This window comes from Pteropus medius, unplaced genomic scaffold (assembly GCF_902729225.1).
Source record: "Pteropus medius unplaced genomic scaffold, Ma_sr-lr_union100, whole genome shotgun sequence".
Taxonomy (NCBI): domain Eukaryota; kingdom Metazoa; phylum Chordata; class Mammalia; order Chiroptera; family Pteropodidae; genus Pteropus; species Pteropus medius.
Genome location: NW_024340849.1, coordinates 36,042,062 through 36,055,027, shown reverse-complemented (window position 1 = coordinate 36,055,027; position 12,966 = coordinate 36,042,062). Strand labels below are relative to the sequence as shown.

The following is a 12,966-nucleotide window of genomic DNA, read 5'->3' as shown; positions in this document are numbered from 1 at the left end:
TTAAAAAAGAAGCTGTGGAGCAGGCAACCAAAATGGCGGAGATGATACAGACTCTGTTCATCCTTCTGGCAACCAAATCAAAGTTGTGACGGAAACAAGGAGCAGCAGCAAGAAAAAATCATCTGGGATCTAGATGAACAAGCCATACAACTAAGGAGAAGTCCAGAAAATCACCCTGCAACAGCAGAAGGTAGGACAGGGTGAGGACGCGGGGCTGCCTGGTCTTGAACAGCTGAGACGGAGTCTGGGGCAGCGGCAGATGCCTGTTAAAGGGGTTGCTTCCACGAGTAGATTTTCGCGGTGACAGACCGGCTCACTCTGAGCACTAGTGCCGATTACGCTGCACGCAGGGGCCACCAGGGACTTACAAGGAGAGAGGGCCCAGGCGAGAATTACTCTGTATATAAGTGCCCATAGTGTCCATTGTTCCCTGTTGAGCCCTCCCGATTAACAGTGCGCCCGACACAGGGCTGCCATAGCCATGATGTCATCAAACTGGATAAGAGAGGTTGCTCCACCCAGAGGATTCCCTGAAACTCCACCTCCCCCAACTCATGGCTCCACCCAAGCCACATCCAGGTATATCCTCAGCAAGTTAGGTGCTCTTGCTGAGCAGCGCCTAGACTCACACTGGTAGAGTCAGCTGGCCTCGGTTTCTGGTATGGCCTTTTGAAGCAACTATAAGTACAGCATCTGTGGATTGCTTACTGAATCTTAACAGGTGGCCTCGGAGCGGTAGATGCTTGGGCTAAGTATGGCCTATAGCTGAACCCCTCTCAGGACTGTGCCACCGGACACCTACTTCACAAATCCACACTTATAAGACCAGGAGACTTAGGAGCTTTGCTTAGTACACGGAAACGAACAAAGAAAGGCAGCCAAAATGGGAAGACAAAGAAGCAGAAACCATATGAGAGAACAGAACAGAAATCCAGATATAATGGAGTCAAGTAATCTAATAGATGCAGAGTTCAAAACACTGGTTATAAAGATGCTCAATGAATTTTTAGTTAAATTCAGTGAAAACTTCAACAAAAAGATAAAAAACATAAAAATAGAAATGGAAATTATAAAACAGAACCAGTCTGACATAAAGAACACATTATCTGAGATGAGAAGTATATTAAATGGAATAAACAAAGGAATAAACAGAGTGAATAAAGAAAAGGATCAAATGCCCTATCTAGAGGACGAGAAAGCCAAGAATGGCAAGAGATAAGATGCCAAGACTATAAAAATAATTTAAGGAGCATATGGGACATTATTAAGGGTCCAAATATCCGTCTGATCAGTGTAACTGAAGAAAATCAAGATGTTGAACAACTGTTTGAAGAACTAATGATGGAAAACTTCCCTAACCTGGTGAAGGAAATGGACGTAAAACCCCTGAAAGCTCTGACAATTCCAAAAATAAGGGAACCAAAGAAGAGCACACCAAGACACATTATAATTAAAATGACAAAGTTTAAATACAAAGAAAGAATATTAAAAGCAGCAAGAAAAAAAACAGATAGTTACTTATAAGGGAACACGTATAAGACTGGCAGCTGATTTCTCAAAAGAAACTATGCAGGACAGAAGGGCTTGGCAAAAAAATATCTGACATGATAAAGACCCAGGATCTACAACCAAGAATAATTTATCCATCAAAGCTATCATTTAGAGTTGAAGGACAGATAAAGAGCTTCCCAGGCAAAAATAAGCTGAAGGAATTTATCTCCTCCAAGCCAGTATTACAGGAAATGTTGGAGGGACTTCTTTAAGAAGAAAAAACGTACCGAAAACAGGAATAAAAAACGATAACATCTACATTCCTATCAATAAGTACCTCAAATGGAAAAGAATTAAGTGCTCCAACTAAAAGAGCGGATGAATGGAAAGGAAAACAAGACCCCTTCATGCTGCTCATATGAAACTCACTTCAGATTAAAAGACACACACAGACTACAAGAGATGGAAAAAGACACTGCTTTGATGGACCTCTGATGGACCTAGAAGGTATTTAAGTTAGACAGAGAAAGATAAACACTAGATTTCACTTATATGCAGAATCTAAAGAACAAAAAGAACAAGCTCATCAAAAACAGACTCACATATGTAGTGGACAATTTGGTGATGGACCGAGGGGAGGGGGTTGGAGGGGCTGGGAGAATGGGGTGAAGGGTTAAAGAAGTACAAATTAGTAGTTGATGATTGGTCACGGGGATGGGGAGCATGTCATAGGGAATGCCGTTAGCATTAATACAGTGGCTAGGTGGAGGGTCAGGGGAGGGAGGGAGCAATTGTGGGATCATTTTATGAACTGTATAGATGTCTAACCAATGTACTGTATACTTGAAACTAAAATAAATAAATTTTCAAACAAGCTAATCTGACAAGGTCACATACTGTATCATTCCGTTTATATAAAATTTTGAAAATGACAAAATTATGGAAATGAAGAGAAGAGTAACAGTGCTTGCCAGGCACTGAAGATGGTTGGAGGGAGGACACATAGGATCTCTGTATTACCTTTGCAATTTCCTATAAACCTGTAATTATTTCAAAAAAAATTTTTTAATAAATCATAATGAAATTGAGTTTATAATCTGTTAAACAGAAACACAACTGGATTTTGTCTTCCAAACACAAAATGTTTTGGATAACTAAAAATCATCTCTTCTGACAGTAACTGACGATTTCTTCTTTGGTTAATTCCTGGAATAGCAGCTGATGGGTGACAATACCACAGAGAAGGATTCTAGTTTTCTAATTTGTTAAGGCAAGGAAGAAATCTTGCTAATCTGTCAGTCAATAAACAGGAAAAAGTAGTGATGAACAAAACAAGACACAATTCCTGACTTCACAGAACTTAAAGTCTAGTGAAAAATAATTAAACAGATACTTACAAATAATTACATAATTATTACACGTACTCAAACTGCTGCTACAAAGAGCGTAAGTATAGGATATTTAACTTTATATAAGTAGACTGATCTTGTCTACGGAGTAATTTAAAATTTATAGAACAAGATTATCGTTGATTTTTTTATTTTATGCTCTATCTTCTTCTGCATTTTCTTGTTCATATTAAATATTAGTTATTTTTATAACCAAAAAAAAGTCATGACTGGGAAAAAAAATTACAAACTTGAAAAACTCATCTAATATAGCAATAATGATCAAATGTATAAACAAAACATCTGGTCTGAACTACAATGTAGCTGCACATCCCTAAAACTATAACAAACAGAAACCTGCAATATTGGATAGATTTACCAATTTAAGTGTAGAGAGATGAGTGTACTGATACACAATGTGCCATATTATACTGGAACTAACAGTATAAATAAGCAGAATACTCTTTTCACTTTTTAAAAACAATCAAAGTGATAAATTGTAAATCTATGAAATATCCGTCCCTAGGATTAACTTCAGATTCATAAATTACAATAAGATTTTTAGATGAGTTATGTTTTTTCCCCTTAATTTTATTTTCAAAGTTGAGAAAGAAAATTTAGAGAATAAATGCATTTGGACTTTGACCTACAATGCTTTTTAAAAAACAACATCACCAGTTAAAGTTCCCAAATGTCACTTAAATATTAAAACTATTAATATAATAATTAAATAATTGTCATTTAATTGTTCCTTTTAAAAATTTATTTATTTAAATTAGTTTCAAGTATACAGTACATTTGTTAGACATCTACACAGTTCATAAAACAATCCTCCCAATTACTTCCTCCCTCCTCTGACCCTCCACCTAGCCATTGTATTAATACTAACTGCATTCTCTATTCTGTGCTCCCCATCCCCGTGATTAACTAATAATTTGTACTTCTTTAACCCTTCACCCTATTCTCACAGCCCTACAACCCCCTCCCCTCTGTCCATCACCAAATTGTCCACTACATTTGTGAGTCTGTTTTTGATGAGTTTGTTCTTTAGATTCTGCATATGAGTGAAATCATTTAATTTTTTAAAACAAAATTCTCAGGGTTAGCCTTATTCCATTTTTTTTTTGATAGAGGTTTAATCTAAGAAATCTCACAAATATTTATTTTCCTTGACTAATAAAAATTCCCATTATTAAAAATGGTAATTAGCTTTAATATTTTTCTACTATCTCTTGACATTGAGATATGTATGTAGAAATACGGAGATAACCAAAAGATATCTATATTTTGTTTTTAACTGAAAGAACAGCTAATAATATCTCAATAAATGTTAAGAGAAATTTTCAAAAGTCTAAAGTGTTTCCTTTTATTAAATTTTGGTATTTTCTATGCTTTTTAAGGATTACATTTACAATGTAGTCTCTTCTAATTTCTTCCGCCTATTTATCAAAACAGAAAAATTTTAACATAAAATATGTAGCTCGTTTTTGTAAACTAAGAAAATGTTTTATAAATGTTAAAACTTTCATCAGGCTAAACAAATTTTTTATCCAATAGGTACATAAATTAAAATATTTTCATTAAGAAATTCATACGATTAAGAAAGTGGCTATTGCTAGAACCCAGTACAATTTTCTTCTTCTTCTTCTTGGTAATTTTAATTTTCTTTGGTATTCTCTGTTTCTGAAATGTCAAAACTTAACTGAAAGTTTTTTATTTGTTCTGAAGATATTTATAAAACATTAAAAGTTTCATTTATTTCTATCCTAGTTTCTTTTGAAAGTAACTTTTATTTCTTTAAATCATAGTCCTTTTCTGTATAGTCTACTTTCTACTACAAAATTCTTAAGTTATGAGAACAAAGCAAAAAATAATATAACTACTATAGCAAAAGGAAAACCTATACATTAGTACAAAATATGACATTTTAAAAAATAGTTGGTCCCTAAGTTTAGAATGAAAACTTCCTATATACCTCAATTTCCTTCTCCAAAAACAGTAACTATTTTCTATATGCACATTGCTACAAGCATTAATTTTTTCTTCTTCAAATCTTATGATGTCATATCAAACTACGCTGTAGCAACATCCATTTTTTGTGTACACACTAACTTTTAACTACAGTTTCTAAGAAGTATGCCATCATTACTATAGTTGCTATTTGAATTATTAATTTTCTTGCATCTCTCCTTGTAATCAACTATATGGAGAGACGGTGAACTTCATTTTAATCTAGCACTGACTAGATCTTGCTATTCTTTTGAATCTTTAATCGACCTAATAAAAAAAAATATATATATATATATAGTCCATCATGGGCACTAAAAAACTTCTGGAGAAAAAAATGGAGCAAGCATCAGTTTTGTGAAGCTACATTCACTGACAACTTATTCTATTATCTCCCTTTTTTTCAGTGTATCTCATCAAAATTACAGAAAATATCTGTATTAAGATTTAAAACTTAGAATATATTATTTCATAAATAATTACCTACAGGTTAACATTAACTTCATCTGGGTTCACTATAGTGATTTCATTTTCATAAACAAAATCTAGAAAATTTTATTGCAAATACATTAAATCTATCTTATACTCTTAATGTTACATTTTATAATTGAAGTAGCATTAGGCTGGCAAATTGCCAAATGTTTTAACAGGCAATTAGCAGAATAGAGCGCCACTTACTGGTTTTTAGATATTATTCACAAGAATACTTAAAAGAGAAACATGATAATTTGATTCTCTGAGGTTGGTAATAAACTTCAAACCACCCCAATATAAGAAAATAGAAACACCTCCAACTAAACATTCTAATAAGTTATGTTACACATACCTTTCAATGGTGAAACACAGCATCAGAAAACATCCGTATAAATCAAGGGAAATGCATATAAATTAATCTATCCTTAGTAAGTAAAATGAACCACAGAGTAGATGTTCTGTAAGGGGTTGTACTTGCTCTAAACCAAATGTCCAAAAATCATAAAAATAAATAAGCTCAAAAAGCTAAATTAAAGGCAATTTAATTTCTAAATGTAAAAAAAAATTATTATTATTATTTTTTTAATTTTTTAGGTGAGGCAACCTTTGGTTGACCTCACAGATTGTAAGGCCCTTGTCAGCTTACAATCCTTTATTTTTTTATTTTTTACGCCTACAGCGCCCGGTCTTCCTAGGTGGTCTCCCGTCCAAGTACTAACCAGGCCTGACCCTGCTTAGCTTCTGAGATCAGACAGGATCGGGCTTGTTCAGGGTAGCATGGCCGTAGACCAAAAAAAAAAAAAATTATTTAAGCTGGTTTAAAACTCAACATTCCTTTTTTATAGGTATAACTGTTGCTCATTTCAAACTTCTGTTTTTATGCATCAGCTAACAACTTGAAAACTTGTTTTATTTTCAAACGCTGATATAGCATTCTAATCAAGAATAATATAAAGCTTATTTACCTTGGTTTGGTTGCATATTCATATTTGGTCTGGGGCCATAGTTTCCCATTGGTTGCCCTTGACTCATTGTCATCTGATTCTGGACTGGCATGCTCTGTGATGATGGCACGGAATGGTTGTAACCGCCCATGGATCCATGGCTACTTGAAGGCATGTTCATGGAACTGTTTGTTATATTGAGTTGATTGGGTCCAGGTCCCTGCATAGGCATATGGTTAGGCCCTTGAAGAAAGTGATCAGAACCAAAATATAAAAGTTAAAACAGATGATTTATATAGAAATACCTTAAAAGGGTTTTGTTTTTTTTTTTTTTGCATTACCATAATAGTAATACCAAACAGTAACTTGAATATTCAATCGATAGTAAACAAAGAAAATGCTTTACATGAATGATAGTAAATACTGTGAGGTGAATGTTATTATTCACATTTTACGGATTAAAGAAACTAATGCTTTTGAAAAGCCAGGAGCATTTTGAAGAGTAATGAGAGGACTAGTTTATAAGACAACAAAATATACAAAGCTGGAGTATTTAAAAGTGTGTAGCATTAGCACATAAATAGATTAACAGATCAATGAACCCAGAGCCTAAATACAGACCCAAATGCATAATTTAGTGAATGATAATAGAGGTGATATTAAGCATCAGTGGTCAAAAGAAAGATAATTCAATAAATGGTGTTGTGACAACTGAGTAGCCATCTGGAAAGACAAGTTGGATCCCTACCATATTATTGCCACTAAAACTAATTCCAGATGAATAAAAATATTAAACATTAAAAAAGAAACTATAAGAGAGAATTTCAGAAAGGAAAATTTTTAAAATAATCTTGGAGTGGAAGGGCTTTCTTAAGTATGCCAGAAAATCCAGAGCCATAAAGACTGATAAACTAGACTATATGAAAATAAAAAATTTGATGACTAAAAAAAAAAAACAAAAACAAAATTAAATAATAAAAAAATAAACTGGGAAAAATTATTTACAAGACATATCACAGACCAAACGAGTTCCTTAACATATAATGTAAGTAAAAGACCACCAGCAATAAAAGGCAAAAGACATGAATGACCAGTTCACATAAAAAACTACAAGAGGTCATAAAAACATGAGGACTGCTTGCTTCACTTATAATATAAAAAGGCAAATTAAAATTATGAGGCCCATATTTCATGTTTCAGATTTGTAAAGATCAAAAGTTTTGATCCAACTGTATTATGAAGAAGCACTTTCATACACTGTTCAGAGAATATATAAATAAGTATTATTTTTATGTACAGCAATTTGGCAATGACTATCATAGGTGAAAATGAATACACGTTTAACCCAGCAATTTCAGTTCTAGGAATATATCCTATAAATATACATGTTTTTGTGAGCACGTGTGTATGTATGCAAAATTGTGTGCATTATTTACTTATGTATGTTTTATAGGCATATTTGTGACAGTAGAATTCTTAATACCAAAAGACCAGAAATAACCTATATTTCTACTATAAGGTAACCAAATAAATTAGAGGCATCCATAAAAAGATTGTAATACAATCACCAAAAGAGTAGTCTCCAAAATACATCTTTATATACTCATGGTCTCCAAGACATACCTTTAAGAGGAGAAAAAAATGATATATAATACTATCTAATGTATACTACGTTTTTAAAAAAATATGAAGAAAGAAAAAAGAATGTTTTATATACAGAGAATATCTGTTGAAGAATAACTAGACATAAATGAATGGAATCAAGTGTTTACAGAGGTAGAGGCTGGATACCTTTTGATTTGGTACCATAGGCATATACAATCTGATCCTTTTTTTTTTAAATCAGTTAAAATTTTTTAAAAAAGAGGCTGAGAGGTTATCTAACCAAGATTAAACAGCACATAAATAGCTCTGCAACTTAGATTATAAAATATTATAAACAGAACTATAAAATAATAAAAAGCTTAGATATAAATTTGTGTACATAAAAGTTGGCTGAATGCTATAAGAGACTTATTAAATAAAGAAAATATATGTAGCTGGATTTGCAATCTCTCCTACACCTAACGCTCTATAAATTGTTTTGGAAATGCCACAGTATTTTGTACAACCTATGTTATAACTGGTTATAACTAGATTGAAAATCTCTGGCTCATAAAGACTATAAACTACTCCAAATGGCCTTATAAAAAACCAAAATGTCATGTTAACAATAGTTATATTGCTGCTAAACTGCTTCTTCAGCCTTAGGCTTGAATATTATATGGAGAAGTTAAGTCAAAATCCTAATTAAAGGTATCACCATAAAAATAAAAAATCACAAAACTTCTAACTTGCTAATTTGCATGAGCACTATCCTCTTAGTTCTACAAACACTGTATCCTAATGAGTTAAATATGGATTCAGTAAGAAGAGTTCTCCTGACTACAACCTGATGAGTAATTATGGCTTTATTCTTACCTCCATAACAGTGTGGGCCATTGATTGCGGCAAGTTTTAATAGGAAACAAGATAACCACAACACCATGGCCCTTCTACCTGATCAATCACACATTAATCTTCTATAAAACAAGCTACCTGGCCTCTTTTGCTCTGTGCTCTCTTTTGCTTCATTGTCTGCACCCAGTGTCCTTGGACACCAAATCTACCAACCAGCACAATCGGCTAAGATGACACTTTCCTAAGGATGCTAATTACAAATTTAAAAAATAAATTGCACTATTTTAATTTACTTTCATTATTGCTATTTGTAAAATTCTTTTTGTTAATGAAAATAACCTTTGTCTTTAGAAAGTAAAAATATTCTCATATTAAATGTAGAAAATATCCCACCAAAAATTATGGGTATGGGTTGTGGCTGTTACAAAACCAAAGCAGTTTAAAGATACTTTTCAGATTAAAAATTCAAACCGACAAAAGGTAACTAAATAAGCATCCAATGGCCTGAATAGTATTTTAAGTGGCTCTAAACTTAAAATGGATAAAATAGTAAAGGGAATGGCTCATTACATAAAAAAGCTGATATTTTTCAGCTGTTAATTTTGCTTTACTATCAATTTCCATATTTATATTATGTTACAAACATTTGTATTCATACAAACCTGTACTCAGCTCCAGTAGTATCAATGAGAAAATATTAAATATGCTAGCACTTTAGAGACTGTTTTCTTTTCTTTCTGTGTTTTTCCAGCAATACTGTTTGAGACCAATACATTTTTAATACAAAACTCAAGAAAATGTTATAATACCTTTTTATAAACAGATTTTAATTCTTAGGCTATGGCACAATGCCTTTTTTTCCCAAAAAGCTTCTAAAGCCAGCTGTACTGCATCGTTTCAGACAGACTAAATTTAGCCAGTTCTGTTCATCAGAGGAATGCTGTGTGTCAGCTACATCAAAGCCCAAGGGCAGCCTGATAAACACTGAATACAGGTCACGTAGCTCTGTAGCTAACAAACTCTAAGAGAGCTTGTACTCGGGGGCATTCAAAGCAGTTTTGTCATCAACAATCTAGTATCCCTTGAGCCCCCATGTCGTTTCAGTTGCTAAGCAACTCTGGTGTTAATGTCTTAGAGGAGAAAAACTTACCAGGCATCTGGCCGTTCATCTGGTTCTGCATGTGTGGTGCAGGAGGACCCCCACCTACCATTCCATCTGAAGGCATGCTGTGAGAGCGTGGAGGTGGGGGAGGGCCGCTCTGATTCATCCCTCCAGGACCCATAGGCATATTCTGTGTGGGTGGCTGAAAGAAGACAGTTTAGTAAAACAACATAAATAGTTAGACTAATATATTAAAGTTGCATATGGTATAACAGTTGCTTATATTATTAAATGAGGAACAAAAACACAAATGCATGTCAATTTCTTTTAATGCCTTTTAATCATGGACTTATTAATAACATCATATTTAATATGCCCCCAAAACTTCACAAGATCATTAGCACGAATATATCACCTGACCACCTTAGACCAAAAAATCATAAAAGTATATTTTACCTTATAAAATCTCAACAATGAAAATTAAAATTTTAACATTCTACACAAAAAGAATTCTCATTTACATAAGGATTTCTAATGTGTTCATTGTTATTTAAATTACGTTTTAAAAATCAAGTCTCCTTTCATTATTAATATATTTGGATATATTCACAATAATGATGGATTTTACCTGAAAAGACAGGATAACAAAAAATTTAATTAAAGAACCAGAAGCTCTAAAATGTAATATATTTTATACTGTTTGAGGGAGAAAAAAAGTGGTTTTGGTGGAGGAATATTTTAAATCATGAACTCAGCTCAGCCTAACATTTTTGTACCGACTGCTCCTATAGATCGGAAACATTACTGATGGCCTCCAAGGGTACAGAGACAGCTGCCTCAAAAGGATGCCTTTGGCAAATTTCCTAATGAAAGTGTGAAGAAAATCACTGACTAACCTTGAGAGTTCACAAAAGGGCAAAAGGAAAAACACAGATACAAGGTGGTCTGCAACACCTAGCTCCCTTCTTGGGGATACTTTGGTGAAGAAAGCAAATGGTTAGTTTCTTTCCAAACCCCCATTTTTAAGCCTGTGGGAGGATAGGAAACTATTACTCTTTATAGCTATTTCTGCCTTCTCTACTTCTCTATGTTCTAAACTTAATGTCTAGTCCTATAACTTTGGTCATTCACTTTCTCCCATATTTTTAGATGGCTGGTTAGTTGTGTCTGTACCATCTAAATATTGTGATACAGTCCTCTCTGGCACAGTTAACAGATATACATTGTTTTTTAACCATTACAGGTAAACACTCAGATCTCCAACTATTTGGTAATCACTAACATTTACAAAAATAATCAAGTTCTACTTTAATAGCACCCATTTAAAATTCATAATCTTAATTTCTTCACCACTAAATCCAGATATTAATTGCTCTTTATTAAATATCTTCTCTTCAATTCTCATCTTAAATTTATTTTGTATTTTTAATTTTTATCTTGTATTTTTTAATTTGTATTCTTTAAACATTTAATGACCTTGTTCAGTTTTCAAAAAAGTTACCAAACATCAATTTGGTGTCATATATCTTAGTTTTAAATTATCCTTTATTTATCACCCTTCAAATATGGCTGACCTTGACCCTCTTGTTTGACTATAAAAATCGTTTCTCCTATATAACAAGAAAATAGAGTCCAAGTATAAAGTGGCAGTTCTACTGGACTGAGAAGACAGAGTTTTTGGCTACCAGAGAGCTGGAAACTAAAGAACAAAGCCCAAGAGAGGAAGAACCACTAAGAGGGGGAAAATTCGAGAAAACAGCAGTTAGGAAGCAAAAGAGCTGAGCAGAGATTTTAGCTTCTGCCCAGTGCTAGGGAAACAAAGACTGGAGTATAAGTCCCACCAAGTCAGAAAGGTTTTCATAAACAAATCAAGCTCTCTGTTGAGACTTTAGAAAAGCCTCTCCTTAGAGTAAGGTCAAAACTGAAACAGATCAACTATTAACAAGTCTTATGGTCAACTGTCAACAGGTTCAAGGTGATCTCACAGTGCTTCACCTACCGAAGTAAAATTTAATTCTTTGGAGGAAAATAACACCAAGTAGAGCCCCTATAATTAATTGTTCATTCATAATGTCTGGCATCCAATTAAAAATTACAAGGTGAGTCATAGTAAACAGCACTGTATAACTACGGAGAGGACTACATATCCCAAAAAGCCTGCCAAGCCACACACGAACATGCAGGAGTTGGCTACATGAGGTGCTGGGAGAGCAAAGTGCAGAGTGTGAGCTGCCCATGTGGTGTTCAGAGCAGTTGGTGCCCAAGGCCAAAGGGAAGAAGCAGAGGCAGAAGTTCGGTTACAATTCTAACCAGAAGCTCTTAACCGGAATGCTAGACCAAAGGCAGTGCCACAGATCAAGTGCTTCCACATATGACATGCCTGAGACCACACCAAATCAGTGTGGCAGAACCTGGTCAAGATGGGGTTGGCTATGGACCCCAACAAGGCAGTGCCCCTCAGTAAGAGAAAGGTGGACATAGAGGAGAGGCCTCTGGAACTCTAGCAGAAGCCCGATATGCTGAATGACCTGGAGGAAGAAGGCCTCCCAGAAAAGTAAGGAAATGCACTATCTCAGAACCTCATAGCCTAGGTATGCTACCTACGTGCAGGAGAACCATGGGGAGTACTATAAGGCTATGGCCCAAGACAAGAGGAATTACTATTAAGACACGCAGAAACAGATTCAGAATAAGATCAATAGCTATAAGCATTTTTACCCAAAAGAGTGGCAAGCTTTCCTTGATTCTTTGCAGAAGAAGGTAAGATGGATGTTGAGTGACTGGTTTAGATCTGTACTAGACTGAGGCCTCTTCCTGGACCCTGGAAGCTGGAACCAAGGTTTAAAGCAAGGAGAGGTATGTGGCTACAGATGAGGCTGGCCAAACCTCAAGGAATCAAAAGGTTTCTCTCCCTCTCTCTCTCTTTTACTCCTCTCTCTGGGGAAGGAACTGTCTCCCAAAGGCTCAATTTATATGCTTCTGGGGGCTCCAGGAAAAGCCAGAAACTACTGTTTCTAGAGTGGGTGCTGTGTGTGAATATAGTATGTACCTAATCAAACGAGGCTATTTTAAAGAGAAAATAACAAGGCATTCCAAAAAAAAAAAAAAAAAAAAAAAAAAA

The 12,966-nt window shown here is 34.3% G+C and overlaps 1 protein-coding gene and 2 pseudogenes across 4 annotated transcripts in view; 1 reads left to right on the top strand and 2 right to left on the bottom strand.

Moving 5' to 3' along the window:
- The window catches only part of SS18 (SS18 subunit of BAF chromatin remodeling complex), a 68,428-nt gene that overhangs the window by 26,512 nt on the left and 28,950 nt on the right, over positions 1-12,966 (bottom strand). For all 4 annotated transcript variants that reach the window (XM_039844061.1, XM_039844053.1, XM_039844071.1 and 1 more), the window contains exons 4-5: positions 9,894-10,047; positions 6,326-6,547 (exon numbers count right to left, since the gene is read on the bottom strand). In XM_039844061.1, coding sequence (XP_039699995.1) covers positions 6,326-6,547; positions 9,894-10,047 — 376 coding nt within the window. The remainder of the gene's footprint in view (positions 1-6,325; positions 6,548-9,893; positions 10,048-12,966) is intronic.
- On the bottom strand, positions 6,031-6,149 carry LOC120589691 (uncharacterized; annotated as a pseudogene).
- Positions 12,081-12,731, top strand: LOC120583363 (nucleolar protein 16-like; annotated as a pseudogene).